This window comes from Camponotus floridanus, unplaced genomic scaffold, assembly GCF_003227725.1.
Source record: "Camponotus floridanus strain SB8 unplaced genomic scaffold, Cflo_v7.5 scaffold3, whole genome shotgun sequence".
NCBI classification, from domain to species: Eukaryota; Metazoa; Arthropoda; class Insecta; order Hymenoptera; family Formicidae; genus Camponotus; species Camponotus floridanus.
Window position 1 is genome coordinate 3,646,180 of NW_020229436.1, and position 27,039 is coordinate 3,673,218.

At 31.0% G+C, this 27,039-nt stretch overlaps 1 protein-coding gene across 2 annotated transcripts in view; it reads right to left on the reverse strand.

The window, feature by feature from the left end:
* LOC105249188 (neuronal acetylcholine receptor subunit alpha-7) overlaps positions 1–27,039 on the reverse strand; it is a 182,794-nt gene that overhangs the window by 37,656 nt on the left and 118,099 nt on the right. For both annotated transcript variants that reach the window (XM_025410176.1, XM_025410177.1), the window contains 2 exons: positions 19,933–19,977; positions 544–653 (listed from right to left, as the gene is read on the reverse strand). In XM_025410176.1, coding sequence (XP_025265961.1) covers positions 544–653; positions 19,933–19,977 — 155 coding nt within the window. The remainder of the gene's footprint in view (positions 1–543; positions 654–19,932; positions 19,978–27,039) is intronic.

Consider the following 27,039-nt stretch of genomic DNA (forward strand, 5'->3'; position numbering starts at 1 on the left):
TGTGATCGAAGAAATTTCTTTTCTATCGCGAAAATACTTTAAAAAGTTGATAAATAATGGCAAAGTTGACTTTCGCACATAACCGGTCTCTATATTTTATATTTAACGTGATTTGAACGCGCTACGTATCACGAATATAATTTCGAAGATATATATAAAAGTATCATCATAAATTATTGTATTATATATAATTTTGATAGAATATTATTAATACAATTTTACATAATATATAATTGAAAATTAGAAACAGATCATAATTATATGCGTACAATAAAGAACGATATTTTTGAGTTTCCGATTTCCAATATTTCTGATTTTTACAGAATATATAAACTATCGCTTTTTATCTTAAAGTAATATTCTAGAACAAGAATTTTTTAAAATGTAAAATAAATTCATAGAAAGATGTTACATTCAAATAATGCCAATCTTAATTTTAAGAATACGTCAGTTCTTATTTCAAAGATATGTTATTTGAGATACAAAGGAATATAAAGGAGATGTACGTATGTATAAATAGGAAAATATCATTTTTTACATTACCTGTTATACATGAGGACATCAGGTTTCCATAGCCGATGCGGCGGGATTCTGAGATCTCGTACGCCTCCATATTCCGAGACGTTCCATCTCATATTTACGTCGTTCCATTCCTGTAATTGGATGAAAGTTACCCATAATTGTAGGCAAAAGAAATTGCGAGAGTTAGCAAAAAGATAAATACAAAAAAGCATTTTCAAATCTCAAACCAAGTGAATAAATACAAATTAGCATTATAATTATTAACCTCTTTCAATATTTGTAAAATAACTTTTTTTATAAACTTTTTATAAACGTAAAATAATTTGTCATAGAATTATTAGTTAAATAATGCTAATTTACTGATATTAATTCGTAAACACTCATATTTATTTACTTGGTTTTAAATTTAAAAAATGCAAAAAGTTGCATACGAGATCTTATAAGATATATTGCAAAATATTATAGTTAACAGCCATTTATAAGAAATATTCGAAATATCATTATATATATACCATATATATAAATCACGTATATCATATATATATATATATATATATATATATATATATAAATCACGTTTAACTCACTCACTGTATTTTTTTTAAAGCGATGTTGACACTATCGATTTTTCAAACGGCAAGTGTCGACCTTCGCTTTTCGCGCAAATATTTTAGACTACATCGTATATGTCAAGTAAACACTACAGCATTTCAATTTAATTCTCGTTCAGGGAATTTACGAATGTACAACTTTGCGAGGAAAGTCTTGTCCTTTTACTTCTGTAATGTACAAAGCGCACCTTTGGGAAACCACATTACGAGCTCGTAGTTCATGTGCAAATAAATTCAATAAATTACTTCTAGTATCTTTCGCTATTTGTTTGATTTCCTTGAATTCGTAATTTCGGCATGTAGATTTTTAATAAAATTATGTTGGCTATCATCGTAGAAAGAGAAAGAATAAATTAATGTTGAAAGCTTCTAACAAAATTTTTTATCATTATCTCTTATGGCAGTGAAGTTCAATATCTGCCAATAATTATTCGACATAAATTTTAGTTAAAATTTTTGCAGTCTAATACTATGTACAATGTTAGTCTATGTAGTCAAAGTATACCTCTGAAATTATGCAAAAGACTATCATAGCAGAGATAGTACATTTAGTTGGACACTGAGTATTACGGTACTACGTGCCCGCTAATACTTTCCCCGTAGTTTTCAAGAACATTTTCCAAACTTTCCTTGCGAGTTTTCATGACTCTTCCGAAGCGATTTAGAAACTTTGAGATACTTGTGGTTCAGGAACTCTTCACTTTGGATCTGTAGTCCTTCCTTTCTTTGGCAGAGCAAAAATGAAATAGACAGAATCGATCTGACTAACGTAATCGTAGTAGATTGCCATACGTATATTTTTGACCGGATTTTATCAAGAAGATATTCCATGTGACAAAATAAAAAAATGTAATAAAAAATAACAATAAAATATAAATATAAAAAATATAAAATACAAAAAATGACAATAAAATATAACAAAAAAACATGATAATATGAATATGAAATCTTAAATAATAAAATATTTATGTTTCGTTATCATTGATACTTCAAACAACATTCCATCTATATTTCTCTTATCTTTATTTATATTTGAATATCCAAAAAATTGACAGAAATTATATAGATTTTTTGAACTTATTTTTCATTTAAATCAATCCATATAATAGTGTGGCTATATGTAATATACTTATCTATATTTCATCATTAATTTCTCTTAATTATTCTCATCTTATTGACAATTTATTATTACATATATATATGTAAAGTGAGAAAAACATCATAAAGTCACATTAAGAAAAATACAGGAAAAAATTTTTTGAGACTTTTTAAAAAGTCTCTTTTTGAAAATGACAATTCTTGAGATATTTTTGATAACAAACTTGAACTCGTGTAGCAAGTTCAAATTTCGTCACCTCGATTGTCGTACTCACGCCGATTAGTCACTGACCCTGATTGATTAGCTGCTGATGGAGTGCGCTACGAGATAATTAATAATGGCGCACGTTGTTCAACACTGCACGTCGGTTTATGGAGTCGCCGTGCGTAGGCAATTATTATTGTATAATCATCTTGCACGTAGGTCGAAAGCTGACGCTACTAATTGTTGCCATAATTGAACTCTTGATATAGAAAAGTCTTTTTTAGATTCCTTTTATAAACAAGGAACTTCGTCTTTTAATATATTATTCGATTAATCATTTTTAAAATATATTTATCAGCTTTATATAACACTTATTTAACTGATGTTTAAAATAAATATATACAAAATATATACAATATATATATTTTAAAGCTCTTCCCATGAGAAAAGTTATATAGCGTTTTAAATGTTTATTTGTTTGTCCGAAAACTCTTTAGAGTTCTAATTTTCGTTCAGTGAAAATCCTGTTCACATTATATCCATGAAAAGTATTATCGTTCTCTTGTCTCAATATACTCTCAAATTTTTGCGGGAGAAAAACTAATTGAGTCATCGGATGTAGCTATTGAAGATAAATCTTTCTTTTGCAGAAAGCCATCTTGGATCGTAGGATAAAGCTTGTTCGCGTTTTCCCAGAGCCAAAAGCGATCCGACCCTACCTCGGCTGCGTCTTTTTACACGCGATATCGCTCCTTATAGTCCCGTTCTATGAAAAGCGAGATCCCCTGAACGCGAGCAATGATCCGTCCGTCTTCCACAGAGGAGACAAATACCGGCAATCTTGTTTCGCACGCTCGTTTTACGAAAAATTCTCTTGAAAAATACGCTCTAGTGATGCACAAGCCGATGAACCGGATGCAAAAGTAACCGGATACACAGGATAAAAGTCACGGAATGGGAGCGGAATGGAATTCCGTTGCAAAGTGCTATGCAATTTTGCAAGTCACACGGATTCCGAGCCGGACGACTTTCGAGATAAATGCCATTTACAAGTCGCGACTTTAGAAACGCGACCCCTATTCTTTAAGACGGTATCTTTATGGCAAAAGAAAATTCCCCAATTTATTTTTTTTTTCTAGATAAAAATATTCGTATTATTGCATGATTCCGTGATTTGTTTGCTTGTTTTATATATCTTTATTATTTTTTTAATTGCATTGTATTATATTTTAATCTCTATTTGTGTGATATAATTACAAGAGGAGGACAATTGTACGCAATAATGTTCGAGTCACTCTAATTGTTTTGTAAGAAAATTGATTGTTTGTGGCCGACCCGTTAAATCGCGCTTTTTAAAACAGGAGTGGCTCAGTAAAAGATGAGCGTAAAACGGCGCGACGATGTTAACGACGAAAAACTATAAAACTTAACGACATCGCAAGCACGTGTTTTCATCTTACAATTTCAGCACTGTTTATGCTATTTCACAATCGACGAATATAGAAAAAAAGTAGTAAAGCAGATAGAATTGTTATATATGTATAAGATAAAAAATGAGGCAAAAGAACAGAGAAGTAAGAATATTAGTTATTGATATTATTCGTGTGACTATATAAATAATTATAGTAAATAAATTGAAGTGAATTAGTAATCCATACAATATATATTTAGTAATTTTCATAAAGAAAAATCTTTTTTTCCAAACTCTTTGAAGAAGAATAAAAAACTTTTCTTATGTTAAATGAAATGTAATGAAATAATTTTAATTTGTCACATTTAAAACATGACTTATGTTTAAAAATAATAACATCATATTTTCAAAAACAACAATATAAATGTTCTCTAATATGTATCTAAGTGTTTCCATATACGTATCTATTATATATATATATATATATAATATTTAATATATATTTAATATATATATTTAATTTTATATATATATATATATATATATTTAATATTTTATTAATATATATTTAATATATATTTATACTTAAAACGAGAGAAAGCTATAAAATATATAGTGTTCTATGTGAAACACAATTTATGTTTCATTAAAGTCAAGAGAGAGAATATATCTATCAAGTGTGCGTTTCTCTGCACGATAATTATGCATCGAGCGAAAAGTGGGAACTCTCGTGTAGTTCAGTGATTTGCATGTCTAATCCGGTCTTAGTTAGCATAACTTCCGAGAGAAAACGCAGCCTAATATATCCCTGTGCGCACCATAATTCCTGTAACTGTATGATGGGATATTCATAAACTTGAAATATATATCTGTCAAATACTATCTTTGGAATTATAAATTTATGTCACGATTGAAGAATTCATTATTTATCTCCTTGTTGTTACCTAAATTGTGTTAAAACTTTAACGCGTTTAATTTTATTTCTATTATTATTGCGAATTTTTAAAAAAATTTGCAAATTTAAAATAAACAATTTAAAATCAATTCGTAATATTTTTCTTTTTCCACATAATTATAAATAATTCTTATAGCAACATGTAATTTACGTTTGCCAATAACTTAATACGCCGTTATTTATGTATGTACATAATTTATTTATCAATACTAATCATCAGAAAACAATACTAAAATATGTGTGTTTATATACAAGCTGGTTGTATATCATAACATATTTCACTGATACAAAAATTTATTTTCTTTTTCATGGGTTATATTATATCGGAGCGACTTTTGTCCTTATTCAGGAAATGCAAACATATAAATGCGTTTTATGAGTTTAAAGGAAATTCCTTTTATGAGTTCACATCCATTACCAGTCCATTTGCTCGAGACAGCTACACTCTGTCTTGGAAAGAGCGTTCCAGCGCACGACGCTGTAAAAATCAAGTATAAAATACTACCGGTCATTCTTTCTATAACGACAATTACGTATCTGGAGGATATATGCTGCCACCCGCAGGACGAAACACAGCGAGACATTATCGCGCGAAACATTTCCGGGAGATCGAGACAAATCAGGAAGCTTAATCGAATCGCCAGCCAATCACGAATTCCTTCTGTCAGGAATCCGCGCTTTTTTCTCAGCCGAACGATTTTAACGAAGAACTAAGGGACGAGGCATTCATGTTTTAAATTCGCAAACCGGGAATTCGAATAATTTCGATTACCATCGCTGCTCAGATTCGCGGAATCTCGACCGCCATTTTATCGCATAAAATCGGGAAGTGAATAAGGGAACGGGGTACTTTGGTGGTTGTCACGAGAAGGCCGATCTATGGCGCCGCATCGTCGTCTTCCTTTTTACGCTTCCTTTCCCATCTACAAAGTTGTCGATTAAAGTAACGGACGACCGACCGAAAAAGTAATAAACTTTTTCGTCAGATGGGATTATTCAAACGTATCCTCTGTGAATTAAGATTAAGAGGGAAGAAAAGAAAAAGTTGCAGTTGAATATTATCTTTTTTTGCAATCACTGCTTTCTTTTCACAACAAATATCTACAAATAAAAAAGTTATTATATTGATTTTTACTTTTTTGCTGAAAATATTAACATGAATTCTTGCGAACGAAAGTCGATTCATAAAGCATTACACAAACTTTATTTTTTATCAGTTTCAAAAAATCTTAAATACACAAGAAATGATTAAATATTTTATTAATATTATATGATATTAAAATGGAGAATGTTATTCAATATTGCCTTTATTAATATTGAAATATTGAAACTTTGTGCAAATTATTGGGGAAATATAACTCTAGTGCTTGAAACCGCAATCATTTCGATTTAAATTCGCGAGATGTTAATAGAGTTAATGACTACATTGTTGTCCGACCAGAAACCTCTTAAAGTGTTTACGTGCATTGCAAACCAAATCATGACAATCTATTTTAGTGTTTCCAACACGTATTTATACTGTAGAAACGGAGAGATAGCGAAATTTCCATTAAATGCCACAAAATTGTGCTGTAAAAAATACATTTAATATGAAATATTTGTAAATAAATAAAATAAATATTGTCAAAAGATACATATGAATGACAAAAAGAATGTGTATGTATTATCTTTATTTTTTTATATATCATGTATCACACATGTTAAAAAATAATAATAATTTAAAGAGAAAATGAATATTTAATATTAAACAATTACAGCAAAATGAATTTTATAACTGACTTCATTAAAAAATTATTGATATAATAAATAAAATTAAGATTCAAAATACTTGAGAATATTATTAATACAATTTTGAAAAGTGCCTAATATTATTGTCAAAATCTCAATTAAATTGAGATTCAATTAAATTAAAATCCAATTAAATCTCAATTATTTGCAGTAACAAAATAATTATAAAATGCAATTTAGCACATTTTATTGCACTAAATTAAACTGACATCGCCTTCTCGCTTTGTGAGAATGTTCTTAAGAGGAAGACGGATTGTCGGCTGTGCAACTAATAGCAAGTCTTCATTCTCTTCTCATGAAAGACGCAATTACAGCGCCTTGTACAAAAGGTGAACAGCAAAGGATGATGGAAGAGAGCGTTATGTTACGATACGATGTTGTCGCGATGCGTAAACTGCACTATATGGTATGTGTTCGCATCGAGGCACTTTTATCAAAAAGACTGCAACGAGCTCTTGTTACATTGTAACTGACAGCGTTCTAGATCGGTAGAGAAAAAGGCAATACAATGTATCTCAAAGATGCATTAGTAGTAAAAGCTTGAGAAGAGAAGCTCCTTGAAGAAATGCAGTGCCGGCTTATTCTTTGCGGAAGTTCCATTTCAGTTCTTTTTATATATATATTTTTTTTAATTTACTTGTCTTGCACTCAGCCATACATTCCATATACAGCCGGCAGAACGATATACATCATAAACCAGAATAAGAAAACATACTGTTGGCGCTGTATCCTTCTAATAAATTAAAGTGATATATAATAGTACTAATAAAATAAAGTACACATATAAATTTTTTCACGCGGGATATATTTATATGTATTATATATTTAATCATCAAACACACACATACATAAGTAGCTTGATGCTCGAAATGATAATTGTTAGATCAATAAGAGTTTTGCCCAGGAGAAGTAAATAAGAGGGCTGTTTTTGTATCATATTTTCGCCACTGGTTGATAGCTGTCATGGCCAACAACAATTTACCACGACACGACCATTTCGGCACGAGTCACCCTCGGGGAGACGCAGACTCTTTTATCCTATGTCCTACCTATCCATCAAGATCCCCCTTGGACGTGGATTTAATTTAACGAGACGCTGAAATTCAAGCTACGCTTGACAAACGAAGCGCCAAGTTCACTCCTCCCTCGAGCTTATAACCTCTTGCTATATCGCAGTTCGACCTCAATTATCTTTCTAATGTTACCTTAATTCTGTCTTCGCAGAGGAAGAGGAAGAGTGGAGTATATTGCATATTCCGGGATCTAAAAATGATCGATATACTTCACAGATTAGATTACATCCAGAAGTAGAGTAGAGAGTGTATGAAAAAGCACAAGTTTGTTACTATATGTATTATAATGCCTGATAAAATTTAATATTTAATAAAAAATTTGACAAATTGTATTAAATATTAGATAATAATCAATCAAATGGCTTTTATAAATATTATTATATTAATTTAAAAAATTTATAAACCTGTGATCATCGTTATTTTTTCTGTCTTCTTTTATTATTTCTTTTCATTATTTTTATTATTTCTTCTCTTTTATTATTTTTACATTATTATACATATATAATGTAGTCACATAGTCACATTTACATAAATATTATTCTTAACATTTTACTTAAACCAATTTTCGCTTAAAACTGATTAATAGAGTTTATTCACAGAAATAATGCAAATATATATTCTTTTATTAAAATATAATTATAAGTAAAAATATTTTGAAAAAATCAATAATTAAATAAAATATAATAATATAATATAAAATATAATAATATAAAATAATGTATAAATAAAAATAAAGAAATATAAATAAATTCAACTAAATATAAATAAATTCAATTAAAGAAACAAATTTATTTAATAAAAATATGATTGGAAGCAATAAATATAGCAAAATACTGATTTTGAGATGAGATCATACGAGAAACACAAGGAAAAATCTCTTTATGTAGATATCACTCGAGAAATATATGAGAAAGACTCTTGTCTCTGAGTCGCTTATTCATAACTTGCGCAAACATTTTTCAATGGTATTTAGAACAAAATGACGTTAATGCCACTCATTTATCACATGATCATCAAGCTTGTTCGATAAATAATATAGTAACAGTATAATATCTCATGCAGCGTTAATAAAACGCTTCGCGTTACAGAAACTGAAGTTACGAAGTTTCATTAGACGTCGCTAATTAATTACGCGAAGAAATTGTTAGCCAACTATTATTTACGTTTAAAGAACGTGCGTCCGATCGCGTTTATCTCCGTTTAAAGCTGGACCGCTTTTAATTGTTGGCGTCGTTATTATAGCGTGGCAATTCCTGTAATTCGGCGAGTTAAAAAGTCGCAGGTAATTAAGAGGCATCGAGGCTCTACTTTAATTTTAATACTCGGAACGTCGCCCGTTGCGTCCGCCTTTCATTGCTGCTTAATTAAACCTACGGGAAAGTCGTTTCATTGTTGTTAAGAACATGAAGAACGCGAGGTGAGAAATGGGAAGCGAAGCTGCGCGACGAAAAAAAGAGAGTGATGGCGAGATAAAAGTTACATAGAAAACTCCAAAAGAAGTAAAAAGAGATAAAGGCACAGTAATTTAAATTACGGTTTTCCAAGCAACCTATTGCAAGGATTAACCCTTACGTATGCGAGTTTTTTCTCTCTAGATGCGGGCCATGAATCTCTTGAGCGTTAATCCTTTTCATCATTTCTCCGAAATTCGCAGCGTCAGCGAACTCGCCGCATTCGCAGTTGCGAATCGTGCAATTCTCTGCAGTAAATTAGGCCAGCAAACAGAAAAGTGTATTTACGAAGATAACGTGTGCAGGGCTCGAAGGCTACGCTATCACGGCAGCGCCTTAATCACGTTCGCAGTGCACGTATCGTATATTTACCTTCATAGTAAATACGCCTTAGTGCATAACGCGTACTGATGCACGGGGCGCATAGGATATGCCCATTAATCGCGATTAGAGGATGAACGAAACTGGGTCGCTCGAAGTTTCCCGCAGGATTTTTGTCAGTCTTATAATAGTGTCTCGTGATTCTCGTGACATTCTCATCCAATCTTTTCATATTTTTCGATCAACAGCGTGATTAATGTAAAAAATATTTAATAACTTGAATCATATAATTAAAAATATTTTATTATAATTAAAAATATAATTAAAAATATTTTATTTATCATTTTAATGATTTCTATAATACCTTTATGCATAAATAATCATATCCTTTTTAATCTGTTATATCAAGTAGAATAAATGCGTATTTGCGAACATTAATTTTTAAAAAATTATGAATTATTATAATTATTCACAAATGTTACAAAAGTATTTTTATCGTTTTGTATCATTTTAATTCCTTATAATATATATGTATAATTATTTATTTATTTCTTTATAAATAAGGGAATAGGTTGTACATAAATTATATAATATTATTTATTTATCTCGAGTTTTTAGAATAACTTTTTATAATGGTTACATTATCGAATTTTTAATTGCATCAATTTAAAGTTAATATCCTTTAAAGTTACGCAACTCATCGTTTCTATATAACTGAAGCTGTAAAACTCGTCAAAGTACCTGCGTATCTCGTGCAACTCATGCCATCGGAGCACCAGCAAAGAAGAAACTTTATTAGATCTTTTTTACGCGCTCAGGCTCGCATCGCGTATGCCTGCAAAAAAGCTTCGATCGCATGCAAACAACGAAGCAGTTATTCAGAGCAATCAAGATGAACGACTCGCCCTGCGGATAGACGAGGAAGAGACTTATAACGTTGTACGCGCGCGAATACTCGCGAGAGGCATAGTAAAAAGAGGAAAAAAAGCGAAAGACGCAAAGGAGAGAAAAGAAATGGAGACTCATAAAAGTGCTGAATAACTCGAGGCCAATATAAAGCACGCCAAAGTGAAATCGAGCTTGGCACGTGAAGATCGAGCGCTTCGCGCCCCGAGTTTACAGCCTGTCAGAGCTAGACCTTGACGAATGGCTGCGGAATTTGCTCGAATCGAGTGGGTCGACTGTTCTATTTGGCCTTCGGCCTTGGGAATCAAGTAGTCTGAGAATCACCTGAATTCCTTTTTCCTAGTATTTCTAAAACGACGGTTAATACCATTCTTTCTCGTCCTCCCCAACGTTTCCGCCCACGCGAGGGCTCTTTCCTTATTTATCTGCCGTCGTTTCGGAGCAAATACACGAGATCCCCGATTTCGATACGTGAGGATAATCAAAGATGCCCGATGAACTTCGGATATTCGTCACAAGGCGTGACAACGTCGGGTTTGCGCCAAAGCCAGCGAGATTTTACACCCACAGCTTATAACACATTGATGTGCTTTGATCAGAGAGGTACCAGCAGCTAGTGCCGTAACTCAATTTTCGGCGGGAGCCAGTTAATGCACCCTCGATTACTCAAGCGACCTGAATTTATCGGAAAACGACACCCCCGTGTAAGGAGCCCTTTCTTGTCCCCAACGGACGTGCGAGTTGAATCCGTGATAGTAACCCGGATTGCATGTAATTGTGACCACAGCGATAACGCCATAATCAACGTTTCTGTCCCGGGATCTGCATGACACGTACGTGTAAATTTCGCATTCATACGTTCTAATGTCTGTAAAGTTTAGATTGTGTCCGTATTAATATTCAACGGGTTAGTGTGAGGATTATAATTTCAGCAATTATTTCATAATCTTCGCGTAACGAAATTGATTTCGCACTTTACATTCGTGTCTGTGACATTTTAATAATACTGATTTCATTTCGCAAATTTTTCAGAGATCTCAAGCAAATCGAAATGTTTTATTTCAATTCAACTCTACGAGATAATGAATGAACTTATATTAACAAAAATAAAAAAGCTGTTGGTAATTTCAGTAAGAAAAATATAACTTGGCTGAAGGCAGCTTTCCATCGCCAGGCTTGATCTTTCTCGAAAACATGTTTTCAAGACTGATTATATTTCATTAGCAGATTCGTATTTTGTATCGCTCGTATCTTTTTCTTTAATCTCCTCAGTTCGTTACGCGTAGTATAAAAGAGAGCTTTCAGGGATAAGAAAGAACTTCATTTCTTATCCTTTCCTTTCTTTTAATGAACCACTTTTGATATTTGCGCAAAATGCAACTTCTTTATTTCATCGACCGACCTCGTTCATCAAGTAATAGTAGAAAATAATGAAAAGTAAATAATTGACGGAAACATAATTGTAATTAATTGTCTAAATGCTTGGAGAAAAATTGTTAATGATAAAGTCTCTTTGTTAAAATTCGTTGAAATCTTATAATTCAAATAGAATTCCTTTTATTCTGTCTTACACAAATATTTTGCAAATTGACATCACTGTTTATCATGATTTTCTGTTTATGATTTTCTGCCATATGGTTTATACTCGATTTATAAGACAGATAATGATTTAGACATTTTTGCGTATGTTTAAGCACTTAGACACTTTTAAGTAAGTTGAGAAAATATTTACGAGCAACTACATCGTTGTAGATCTAATTTATTCAACATGGAATCTAAATAATTCATATCACACATAAAGTATGCCGTTACATCGCGAGCTTTTAACAAGAATCTTTCGAAGAAGCAACGCAACTCTTGAAAAAGTTGGCTAATTTATCCTTAATCGTGAATACGTCTTTCAGAAAAATATTTACGAGAGAGAATATTTTTCGAGATTCATTCTGTCAAGAAATGAAGCGGAAAGATTCATCGCGTACTTTCGCGATTTCTATGCTCCACAAACTGTTCTGATTTCCCGTAGTTATAAAATATCTTATGTACAACAAGACATATATATTGTAACTTTACATTCCTACTAAAGAAATAAAAAATATCAACTTCTTTCTTTTCTTTATATACATATTTTATGTATTGTATGTCAAACGCTGTTAAAAGTGCTCGCTTCAAATTCTTATGTCTTGCATGAACAAATGAATAAAAATCACAAATCGACAATCAACACAATCGATAGCAAACTGATATTGAATCACTGTAATAGCGTATTGCGTGACAATTCAATCGTAATTTATAAAAAAAGTAAAAGGTTCTTACATCCTTAATAAATAAAGATGTCTCTCTTTTTTCTCTATTTACTCTTATTTTTATACAAATTGGTAGCATATAATTTGATCTTTTTTAATCTAAAGATACAAAGTAACAAAATAACAGTATTGAAAAATATTTTAATCGAACGCAATATATTTGTGCAGTTATAAAAAAAGAAAGCTATCCTTATAACGTTTCAATTAAAAAAATGCTAGCTTTTTTTAAAGGGTATAGTTTTGTTTGAAGCGTTTTTTCGAGAGACCTTCTCAGATTGTTACTCGCAAATTCCGCACAAAAGATAATTGAAATTGTTCGCGTGGGATACAGGATAGCCGAAACATTATAGTTGGGCGTATACCCGCCGACTTCAGCAAATATTCCGCTCGTTCCAGTGTGCTCAAAGCTTGTGACGGAGAAGCGTCGTTTCCAGATACGGCGGATTTACACAGGAATTTGAGGAAACGTATGCACGTCCATTGTCCAAACATGAAAATGTCTCCGCTTAAGAGAGCACGATCTTGTCGACGAAAGTATGGTTAATTGCTGAATGATGAATGTTGAATGAGGAGAGAGAAATAGCGCTTATCCTGCAATTTATATACTTTTGTACTTGAAGAAGATAAAAATGCAAAGAACGTATTTTAGAGAAAATTGAGAAAAATGTGCTCAATTGTATATACAAGTATTAATGAATAATTTAAAGATATATTGTTGAATAATTTAGCAATCTTACTAGATTATTTTAGTCAATATCAAATAAAATATATAATATATCAAATTCAAACAAACATTGTTGAATATATGATAGTAATATATATATTATATAAAAGAGAATAATATAATAATAGATTATATAAAAAGAGAATAATATAATAAGAGAAAAATAATAATAAAATTATTAATAATTATTCTTTTTTAATAAACAAATGTTAATTTTTCAAATTGTCATTAAATATATATAAATAAATTGGCCTTACATATAAATTTTGCGATATTTGATTAAAATGAAAATAAACACAATTTTGCGTTTGATTTTAAGTGTACTTTAGATTTTAGATGATTTACAATTTGTGATAACATAAAAATTTTATTTATGTTTCCATATATAATATTGATATGTATCTCTCTTTTTTAAGTTAATTATATATAAAGTTATAAAGAGAACTTTCGCGTGTCCTAAGTGCTGTCCTAAATTAGATTTTCCAAAATGGGTTTTCTAACAAATAAAATTGAACGTGTTGGAATTCTGAAGAGCCGCGAGAAATACGAAATTGGTAACGTAGCTTTAATCTTTCATTTAATAGACAGTCTAACCATTAAACTTTCCGGATTTATATCTTTGATCTTTTTATTCAGTCTTAATTCCCTTAGGCGAAAATCCTGTTATAGTTATTATCCATGGTACAAAGCGAAAGGAATGCATAAAGCCGAGCTTAAGATTTTCATATTTAGCGAAGATTTATATATCTCTCGGGAAATTTGTCTACAAGATCGACTCAAAGTTTAAAATTTGGAAAGTTTTAGATAAATATTGAATATGAAATATAAGTAAACAAACATCGGTCACTTCCTACTTATTTCATACAAGTGTGGATAAGCTATTCAAATAATTACTTCGTCATAAATTAAACACTGATATTAATTTCACTCTTGTTATAAATTCCAAAAAAATTATCATGAAATTTTATTTTATTTTTAAGAAAATATACTATATGTATTATAATTTATCTTGGTAAATTTAATTACATGAATTTAATCTTAATTCTTAAAATTTCAAATCGAGATATGATTATGTTTCTTTGAATTTTCAAGCTCTGAACAGCGAATGAGAGTACTCATTCATTTGTGATGAATTTTACAGTGACCTAATTACTGATTCAATAATAGACGCGTACCTTTTAATATCAAGCTATTTTTTCCTGCCGATATGAAGGAACGCGGAGAAAAAAGTGCAATTAAAGCGGCGCCCCCTGATGCTGTGAGCGCTGCAATTAATTCTGTGGGGGATATGGCATGGTATTGATTAAGGTAGTGGTGGAATTAAAAGTAAGTCGATACGTGACGGCCGTTCGCAATTCATGAAATGCCGATTGAAACGATTTAAATGGTATTGGCATTATTTTAGATACGTTCTCGGAACTTTCTCCACATCAGAAGACGCTCGTGTCCCAATCGAAATAATGTAATTTTCCATGATTGTTGGCTTGACAGCTGTATTTACTTGGTAACGGAAATCTATTTTTAATCAGTATGCGAAAGTTATTGAAAGCAACCCGCGTGTAGGCGCTTTTATAATATATTGCTGCTTTCTTCCCAGACAATCTTTTAATAATGATGACATTACACTCCTTCATAAAAGGATCCTTGTTCACGCGAGGAAAAAAGATAAGGTGTAGGATATCGAAGAAACATTGAAAATTAAATCGGCATGAAATTAATATCGCCTATGATCGTTTAATTTTTTTACTACACAGCTAATTGAGCAATTGAATTTAACGGATAAATAGTGGCACTTAAAATCGAGAGTTCTCGATTTGAGTAATTAACGCGCAAAAGTATTGTAATTTAGTACACTTAATTAAGATGCTGGAAACTTTATTCGATAAATACACTGGTTGAATTATTTACCATTTGGACTTTTCAAGTGTGGAGTGCCTGTTAAATCGAACTTTAATCGAAAACTTATCTGAGTTTCTTTTTCCGGATATTTTTAATCTTTATTTGAAGTTTGTCATTAAAAGTTTTTGGTATAAAAAAAAAATTAGTCGCAAATTTCGCGAAATGTAAATTATCGGTATCGATGCGATTTTCTTGAAACATATCTTAACATCAAAATATTTTAGATGAAATTTCTAGTTTGTACATTTTTTTACTTAAGCATTTGAATATTGTTTTATTTTATGTTGAAAAAAATTTGCATTAAGTGTATATTGTTGCATGGTCAAGCAATTTTTTTCGATTTGATTCCAATTTTTCAATTATAAATATTTGATATAGAAAGTAAATATATCGAAAAATCCAGCTTGCTTACTTAGCTAAGCTGGATATAACGTTAGTTTGATAAAATCCCTGCCGTTCAAAGAATATACATATATACTGCTTTACTTTGCGATTATTTCTAAAATTAAATACAAATTTCAATCCAAATTTTTATATCCTGCATCTGCAAATCATTTTCTTCTATATTCGCGAACTCTGTGAGATATATTGAGTGGATGAGCTCGCCTCTAAGTGCACGTACCAAATAGAGAAACGTCGAGATGCGAGTAAAGGTGGAGAATAAAAAGATATAGTACATAAGGAAGAAAGTGGAAAAAGAAACAGGTTCTATTATGAAAAGAAACGAAACTCCGCGGCTTGTCGGTCATAATATCAGTTAGCCCATTAAAACTCGTTGAGTTTCGCTTGTGTTCTACCTCCTCGAGTGTTCTCTTTTCTAAGATCGAAGAAAAAACCAACAAATTACATCGGACATAGAACATTTCTTCATCATGATTGTGAAGATGTTCTCACGCGAAGCAAAAGTTTGTTCAACTTAAAAAAGCGTTAGAAAATTTGCCAATTCAGTTCCATTTATGACGTGAATAAATTGAAATAGACGATAATTAAGAAATAGATGCACATAATTAAAGACCTAAAAATTCTTTAAAATTCGAGAAAAATGATTTTCTTTTAAAACCTTTCGAATCTGGGTCACGAATTAAAATATTAAATTTTTAAAAAGTCTAGCCATATAAATTCATATTGGGAGAGACTGCTTGTCTTAAAATAATAATTATTAAGTTTTAAGATTGTTTTGAAAGCGGATCGTTTTTCATACACGTTGTAACATCTATAAAAAATCGCATTAGTCACGCCTTAGGTGTAATTCACATACTAATGCACTTGTACGTAATACATCGTTCTTGGCGCGGAGTTTTATATTTTATGTCGCGCAAGAGTTGCACTGGTTTCCATCCTTAGCACGTAGTAAAGCACACCACCGTCCGGAAACTTTCCCATACACGCATCTATATATTATTTTCGCTCCATGAGATTTATCGCTTCTGCGGTAGTAATGGAACTCGCGAAACCTGTCTAACAAGAAGTATGTACAAGGAGTTTTTCAGATATCCATAAAAGTCGCCCGACAAGTATTAAAAAAGTAATTTTGAAATAAACTCGTAGATAATCACACAAAAATGAAAGAGAAGATTTCTGAAAACCGGAAAAGATCCCATGTGTAATCCAACGGTATGGTGGGCGCTCGCCTTTCGAAAATATATATACTATACTCGTCCAGAGGAAGATACCTAAATGATCCGAACACGGTATCTCCATTATCCGATAGTCTATAGGATCCCTAGGTAGCCATTTTGTCGGTTCCGCGTAACCATCGTCTATCCATTGGAAGAAATTGCCACACATCTAGGGACAGTGTAGGTTACGAGACACCCGGTATACGTTCCACGCTCGCTCGCTCATATATTTCGCACGTGCTATCGCCGGCGGCTTGCGGTATCGTCGCGCTAGTTGCATTTCCTGTTCCATCAGCGAAAATTATGTAAATACATTCCCTTCTTTCGTCCCAGTGCATAGAGGCGATGGAACCGAAGTAACGAAACTTTATGTAGCGCCGTCTCGTCTCGTCTCGTCTTGTCTCATCGTTACGTCAGTTTCGCGTCGGATCGCGCTGCGTTTCTCCGCGAGTTCCGCTCCAATTTTTACATAAATTTTAGCGATCATCTCGATGTTCAGTTAATTTAAGAGAAAGCGAGATGCACTTTATGTATAAATATATCGACAATAATTATATAAATAAATTTAATTTAAAAACAGATTCATAGGTATAAATCAATAATTATATAATCATTATATAATCGATAATAATTGTATAATAATTATATAATCGGTGTATAAACAGCTGATCGGAAATAATTTGTATCAATTCGGTATATAAGGGTATTAGATAGTTGTCGGTGATTGTAAATAATAATTAGATATTAAATGATTAGAATAATATAAGAACGATGGATTATAAAATTGATGACAGGATTAACGTAAAAGAATAAATTGAATATTATATTATCTCTCTCTCTCTTTCGTTCTTTTTATTGATGTATTACAAACGCATCGTGATTTTTATTTATAACTTTCCACTCGAAAAAAATCAATGATTTTTCCCAAATTAATTCATCGTTCAGTTTGTAAATCAAATATTAGTAAAACGAGCGTCAGTCTATTCAATACCGATACGGACGAATTGGTATTGCTTGATGAGCGAGCACGAGTATTGAGAGTAATATTGAAGAGTTTCTATGGTATAAATGCATTTTTTAACCTTATATTTTTTTAATTTATATATGAGATAATGTCACGTCACTCACGACATAGATCTGGAAATGGAATATCGCTTGTTGCGTGTGATTTAATGATCGACCTGCAAGGATTAAGTTGATAATTTCTAGTGTGTGGCCGTAATATCAAATATATTTGCAATATTGACGCGAACTATGCAAATATGTCGTGCATTAGTTATTGGCATTGAATTAACATTGCAAGTTAAATTTTGATACATATTATACGTGTGCAATACAGTTCTCCAAAAGCTTGCGAAAGATAAAATTATTTCACAGATTATCATTTATAGGAAAATAAATAAAATATTTAAAATATACAATAAAAATATATTTTAAATACATTTTAAATATATAAAATATATTTAACTATCTTATATATTTAAAATGTATCAAATATATTTAACTAAATCTTTTTTTTGAATATACGATTTTTTCATTTTGAACATGTAGGTCCTTCTTCGAGACACGGATTTAATTTCGGTTTCTTTTCTTGCTTTCGACGCAAGTGCATTTGATAGCGACGTTACATATAACAACATATCGATACTACGCGGACGTCGAATGTTCCTTGAATATCTACATGATTTATATTTGCAAACGTATCGGTTTTCTGAGTCAAATGCAGCTGCGTGTTACTTCCGTATGCATTGGCCGTCATGAGACATAGAGGAAGATTAGAAATAGCGTGACATAGAAGCTGACGCTTCTATATCTATAATGGTACTTTCGAAATTGCAAATATCAAATTAACTTGTCAGATGTTACAATGTGAAATAGTTTCATAATTGAAACAAGATAATTATTGAAGAAAGTGCAGTAGAATCTATATATTATAGAAATAATAACGCGATAACAGATGATAAAATAAACTTAATAAAATTTGCTTCATCGAGTGAATCCAGAATATAAGTTGCAAAAGTTTCAAGTCGCCTCGAGCAAAATTAGCTACGAATCGAATATAACGATAATGATTTTCACGCTTGATATCGTCGTTTCAATGTTGTTAATCGCGATGAAGAATATCGCGAATTGGATGCAGTACGATTCGTCAATTAACAGTCAAAAATGGTCATTCATAAATCGACAATATTCGAATTTGAATTATTGTTATGCGCGAACTTATGCAGAATTGATTTCAAACCATTCAATAAATCGCGAAAAATAAACGAGTCTCGTTTTCTAGCTCTGTGAACGGATCGAAATCTATTCTCTGAAAGAAAACATTGCCGCAATCTTAATAAGGGCGCATCGTCTTCTTGAAAGTAACCTGTTGCGGCTACTCCATTAATAGTTTGGGGGTGCCGATAAAAATCCGATCTGATGTCTCGCCGCGGTTTTACTCCAACTCTTTTCTATCATACATTTTGAAGCGTATTGATGATCTAATGATAAATTTGCAAATGCGCGACAATTATGGTTTAGAAACAATGTAAAATATTTTTACATAATAGATTTTGAATTATAAAACATTTATACCCTCTTTTATTGATGACACAATAGCAGTCGTATATTTGTTTTTGACTTATCGATTTTTAGCGGATAAAAACACAATACTAACAGATTGCACGAATAAAATGCAACCATATGTAAATAAAGTACGCCATATGCAGTTTATCGCGATATTTTTGTCCCCCATCTGTTTGCACCGATAACTGTCCGATTTACATGTCGCAACTATTTCGCAAAAACGATTTGAAATGTCGGATAAAACTGGATGATGTGAAACATGGTAATTGGATCACTCCCAAATACACTCGGAACAACTTCAGATCAATCAAGACTGATGTTCCAATTAATGGAATACTGAAGATTTTTCAAAAAAAAAAAATGATTGAGATATATATAGTTTCGAGGAGTTTCGTGCTGTTGACAACAATCAGTTGGAAGTCGCGATTAGTTTTATTTTTCGCGAATTGGAAACTTTGAATAGATCAGAAAAACTTACCAATTTTAACCAAAGATTCGTGATGAGCAATTGGTTCTTCTCGTCCTGAAACAAAGATTAAATATTAAATAAAACATATATTAAACAATTGTTTTTTCGTATCAAGCATGATTTTAATCTTTGAACAAAAATTACTAATAATTATTTAAAAAATAGCATATAACAATACTATTGCATAGTTATTCAAAAAAATTTTATGAAATATAATAATAGATTTAATATTTAATTTAAACAGATTTTAAACTCCAATTTACAAACTAGATGAAATGATGAATAAAAGAAAAGTAAATTTGTAATATTGCGTGATAGCATTATAAATATACACAATTTTTATTTATTTTTTGTAAAAGTAGACACGAACGCGTGTTTGACATTCATGCGACACAAGATGAATTAACGCGGCAGAAGCGGTCGCGTAACTCATTATCCAGTTTCATATCGCAATTAAAAATTGCTGTAGAAAAGCGCATATGCATTTAACAAGGCTTGTGAAGACGAAGGACTTTCATAGCTCAGGGTGTCTGCAGGTTGCATAATAAAATGGCAAGTGCGTGATTTAATTAATTGCATACTGTTGGCGAAGTAAATTATTTGCGCATATTTTCACAATTACAAATTTAGTATAATAAATTTCTGAGAGCGTACAAGCTTTTTTAGGTGTCAGAGAACGGATGGCAAAAGATGGCCGAGAAACACTATAAATTACGCGATGTTGCACACAGACATGATAAATATGATATCCTATTTTTCTCGTTGGAATTTTTAGAAAATTTTCTTTATTTATAAATTTGTATATAAAAAGAAACAAGAGAAGGAATCCTTGGAAAAAATGTTACAAAAAAGATGCTATTTGTAAATATATTACAGGATGTATATATAATAAAAAATTAATCTTTAGGAATATATTTTATATTACATAATATATTTTATATTGTAATTTATTTTAAATTATTATTGTTATGTAAAAATTATTTATGTATAGATGATGCTATTTGTAACAAAATTTCTATTGAAATTTTATTGTCATGAAAATAATACTTGCAATATTTTTTTTTTAAATCTCTTTATGAGATGCCTCACACAAGTACAATGATTTGAAACTTTAATTATTACTATAGTTAAAGCTGGAATAATCCTATTCTGTCAGTTCTCATCAGTTTTTATATATCAATTAAAGCTGTCAACTCTTATAAAAACGTAGATTGTTTCAACCAATTCGTTACTGAAGTCTGAACGAGAAATTTGATTTACAACCAACTATAAAAGTATTCAATCAATGAATACAAAAATTCAATATAACTTTTAAAACATAAACATATAAACAAAAAGAATTTATATGCATGAATATGCATTTATGAGCAAATATATATTATAATTAACTAAATAATTGTAAACTTATTTTACATCGACTATTGAAAGTACAATGTTTACAAAATGCAAAAAAATAAAAGTCCATGAATAACGAAATCATAATAAATTAGAAATTAAATATAATTATAATAAATATATATATATATATATATATATATTATATAAAATTTTTTAATTTGAAAAATTTATTACAATTGTGTGATAAATGAATATAGAAAGCTATTAAAAAGTTTATATTGCAAATTCTATTGCAACATAAATTGTAATTTTTTATTCTTTGTAATAAAATTTTTAAAGAAATATTACTAGAAAAATATTATCTAGAATTTTCACATTTGCATTTGTCTTTAAAAATTGTAATTAATATTGTATTTAAAATTATATTAAACAAAAAGCTGTTTGCCATGAATAAAAAATAGAAGCACTCGAGTTTATGAAAAATAAGAAATATAAAAAACTTTGGGAAAATATCGAAAACAAAATATAGTGTAGTTTCGGCGGGTATTGTTTTATATCGTATCCGCATGTCAAGAAAAATATTCCGAAGACAAATATGGTGCATATCCGACGAGCGGATGCATGCAACCATCCTCGCGACTTCTTGACATACAAGATAAAATGTTTCTAATATAATGCTTACTTAGTTAACTATATTGTTGCCATTTTTACTACTGTCGCAATAGGAATTTTTTAGGTTTTGCTCGTTCGTTCGTTTCGCGCATTGTCAGCCTCGTCACGTAAGGCATTGGCTTTCGGGTTTCCCAGTGTTCAAACCGCGTTCTTATCCTGATTACAAGCGCGTCTTACAGGAGGAATGCTCACCTCCCGAGAAGCTGCATTCCCCTGTCCCAAGAGAGGCTCGCATTCGCGATGATGAGCTTCGATATATCCTCGAAACGTATAGCAATACGAGACATGGATATCGATCCTTGTATCCGGAAAGCACGTGAGGGAAAAGCGCCGGTAGGAACAAGGAAATAATATATCATGTTGTACTACAATACGAACTTTACACCGTGTTAAGGAAAGATTTTCAAGTCAATTCAGTGTTGAAAAAGTTAATCAACAAATATTTCGTAATTGTCGAGAGTGATTCTGTATTATATAGGGTAATTTTCTACATATTTTCTAATATAAAGTATATTAAAAAATATCCTGACATAATAATCGCACACACATCTTCGTAATAATACGATCTTATACGATACGAAATATATCTTTGAGAAATATATCTCTTATCAGACTTGTTTAAAAGTAAAATACAAGATACAGATGCTATTTTACTCACGCTTATCGCCGACAATCCTATAATTACTCTTATCTGGATAGCTCGATTTTCTAAACCGCTCGTACATCAATGAAGTTAACAATCGGCTTTTCTTCCCTCGCGACATATATCGGATGTTTTCGGAGTCCCGGTCCATTCCGCAGAGAAAAGTGAGCTCTGAATTTTCCGCCGGCTTATCCTTTCGTTCGCGTCCGCGAGATAAACTGTTTCTCGATAATTGGATCTTATCGTTTAACCTAGCCCCTTTCAAAAACTACCACTCAAAATCCCCATCTAAGGTCGAGGTTAATCCACACGGTCATTACTTTGCCGCATTCTCTTGCATAATTTAACGTCTCGTTGAAACTTTTCACTGCCGACCGAGTTCTCTAAAGATTCGTCGATCTTGTAGGCTAATGGGACCATAGTTGCGCATGATCGGACAATCATGTTTCGCTAATTTAACTGCAGTGTAAAAGTGAGAAATTATATATACAGGATATATAAAAAAATTTTAAACTTAATATTTAATATTTAATATTTACAGTCAATTTTTTGTTAGCATGAATTTTAAGATCCGTTATTTTATTTAATCTTTTATGTGTTATCTTTTAATTTTCAGTTTTATAAATATAATACGCGCATATAATAAAATCTCTTAAATTATAAAAATTTCAGTTAAAATAAAAAATCAGTTTAAGTAAACTTAAAAAAAGAAACATAAATACACAAAACAAGAAACTAAATAAAAGTTCCATTCTGCTTCACGAACTGTAACAGTAATCAAATCTTGAATTCAGAGAAATTTTCATTCTTCGCCAAAAATAATGGCACTTTGTTTCTCTGGATGACTGTCGATCTCCCAGCCATGTTATTGCCTGGATCTGTTCCAACATGCTCTGTTTTTCTGGGCCTCGAATTCTCAGCCAGAATTTTCGAACAGCTTGGAGCAAATATTTAGAGGTTTAACAAGCTATCGTCCACCATGCAGTTAAACGAAAAAGAAAGCGGAAAAAAGCGCAAAAAAGTGTTTTACCGCAAAACGCTCACTAGGATTGTTAGAAACAAAATCTTTTAGGAGCCAAAAATATGTTAGAAACAAAATCTTTTAGGAACCAAAAATCTCACACACGCACGTATTTGTCTTTTTTATCATTTCATTTTGTTTCTTACAAAACACAGATTATTCCAGAGAAAATCGAATAAGCGCACTTAATGAATAATCGTCCTAGCAAATGATTATTAACTCTTAATTTATCGTAATGTGTTTATAAGAATGTGATACTTCCAGATTTTAATTACAAAACATTTAATTACAAAACATTTAATTCGATATAGCGTTCATCAATTGCTAATCAAAAATTACACGTTACTATCAAAAGTTCCGCGTTCATTTAAATTAATTAACAGCAACTCGGGCTTTGATGTAGCGTTTTCATAACCGCATACACGCAACTGCTTGCAGATATTCCGGATACTGATTAGGAAACTATGCCGAGGATCGTTTCAGGCTCGCTTGCGATACGGTTTAGCCGCGATTGTACAGATTTTATGTGACCAAAGAGAATGTTCAGAACCTGCCCCGACAAACTGAACACCGCCGCAGACTATTGCGGTCACTTCAGTCAACCGCCCACAAGCTCAATTGCATCTATAAACAAGATATCTCTCAGTATCTCCACTTGACACGTGTATCTAGCTATCTTATCCGATGATACTTACATTGAAGCCCCATCATGACCTCGATTATTATTCTTTAGATGAGAAATTAACGTAGCCACTAATCGGATCAATGATAATGCTTTGATTGATATTTTGAAGGACCCAATAATCGATTAACTACAATTATGCCAATTTCCGAGAAATCGTTAAAATGTTCTCAAAACTTAACACATTTAACATAACATTAATTATATAAATAAAATTATCGTGAAGTAGAGTGTAATTTAAACTCGATAAATTTGAAAGTATGTTCTCGATAAGTTTAACTATTTTGCCATATGATCGAATGTTAATGCAACTCAAGTTGTTTTGTTAAAATTAAAAATCTTTTTACTTTAATTTTATTCTATATTTGATGTCTTTATAATAGAAACTCAAATTAAAAATTTGTTGTAATTGATTTGAAATGAAATGAAACATATAAAATTATTTCGATTAACATATAATTTAACAGAAAAGTTTTTATTTTAAATATAGTTATTCTTTTTGATTAGCGAAATTATTTAAGACAAATTCTGTTTTTCGATAGAATCATGTCAATACGATAGAACTATCAATGTTAGTCAACAATTGTAGAAATATATCGAATAACAAAATAATGAAAGAAATTGCTATCGTCTTGATAAATCATAGTAAAATGCTATCGATTTTTCACTCATACATGTGGAAAACATTTGACAATTTCATCGAAGAAAAAGTGCAGAAACATTTATGGCAAAATAAATAAAATTATCATGCGAAATGTATGTGTATGAAAGATGGTGGATATTCTTTTCGGGTCAGTGGTTTTAAGCCAAGTGTACCAGAAATATTAACGCTCGCTCTAACTGCAGTAAAATATTAAAAGGCTGCTAAGACAACATCACACTCGCGATAATTCTATGTTATTTTCAAAAATGTAAACGTTGAAATTCGAAAAAATTCGATAAAAGTTGCAATCGTAATTTTAAATTCGAATTCTTTGCATGGATGAAGGAAATGAAACAACTTTAAAATCTTTTTAAAAAAGAGATAAAAACGATAGACAAAGAAAGGGGGGAGGAGGGGGATAGAAGGAGAGAAGAGAGAAAGAGAAAAGAAGTGTAGAAGCAAATAAGTTATGACGGACATGGCATTATGTGGCATAGAATATAGCGCAATATTGCTTCGTATAAAGTTTCGCAATGGGATATTTATGTAACTTTATCCCAACAAAGTTGAGTCTTCTAGTTTATGAAAATTTGTTTTACACGAATTCTCTCTCTTCTCTAACATTAAATTGCAAACAAGAAATGTTTTTACTACGTTTTTGTATAATATAAAGTATGAATTGTTTATCCTATCTGATCAGAATTAATTAATTCTGATTGGAAAGTTTTATCCTTTTCTAAATGCTTCGCCTAAATGTGACGTATTTTCCGCTTTGTTTATCACAACTTTTAATTAGATACTTTAATGAAACAAATAAATAAGTATTCGATTTTTACATAAATTAAAATACTTTGTAAATTTTTCGAATATTGAGAATATTTTTTTATATATTTGTTACATAAATATACTCGTATTTAATTAATGTAAAAAAAATTTATTGTATATTGTAAAATAAAAAACTTTCTACGCTGACCACGCAGAGAGTTTTATTTTATTAACGAGTATAACTTGTTGAAATTATCTTATACTTTTAATTAAAATTATAAAAAAAATTTATTATGTATATTATATACTTGTTTATACATATATCATATACTTGATTATATATTATACATTATACTTACACATTACTGTTAATAGTAATCAATATGGTGATGTATTTTCTATGGCTGTAACACATTTTATTACACTTTCATCATCTAACGTTTTGTATCCAACGAATATTTACGTCACACCGTCAATTACAACTGTATTCTGCGGAATCGGTTCGATGTTAGATGTGAATTGTTGATGCACTCTCTCAGAATAGATTTACTTTAAAATATACAGACGCGCGATCAGGACCCAAGTAATTTCCAAATCAATAGGTATTGCGATAGCGAAGCCCTTCGAACGTCTTGGCTAGGAATTTGCGTGTTCGAATTCTCAGCTATCCCGGTGGGAACATGAATCGCAAATTCGTCCTCTACGCGATAGTGCATCACCAACGAGTTATACTACATCCGGATGTAGATACGATGTAACGAAATCGTCTCCAGGGATATCATTTTGCTACATATATTCTACAGCATCTCAAACTATCCGCGGAATCGCGCTCATATGCAATCTCTTACCAGGATACGTACTCTTCAGAAAGTTGAAAGTCGAATAATTGCATTATCCAGCATATTAAATTTTCCATTAAATAAATTATTTCTAGGAATTTTTATATGCAAGTTCCATGACTTGTTTGTATTATCAACGAAAGACGAAGTTAGCTAGTATTTCGTCAGTCTGAGAGACATAGACATACATAATAATCTGATACAAAAATATTTGTATTGTTCAAACACTAAAAAATGATAGATACTTTTTATTTAAATAATATATATGAATCAAAAGACTTCATAACAATGATAGATAATAAACCATTAATAATTTTTTAAATTAATTTTTTTACTCTATTTACTTTTCATATTTTTTTGCTTCATTAATAAAACTTTTAAAATTATTTTCTTCAATCCTTGAATCTATAATTTATAAAAAATTTCGAAATGTTTTAAAACATTTTTAAAATATTATTGTAAAATATACTGTGCAAACACACAATGTATAAATAATTCACACACACATACGAA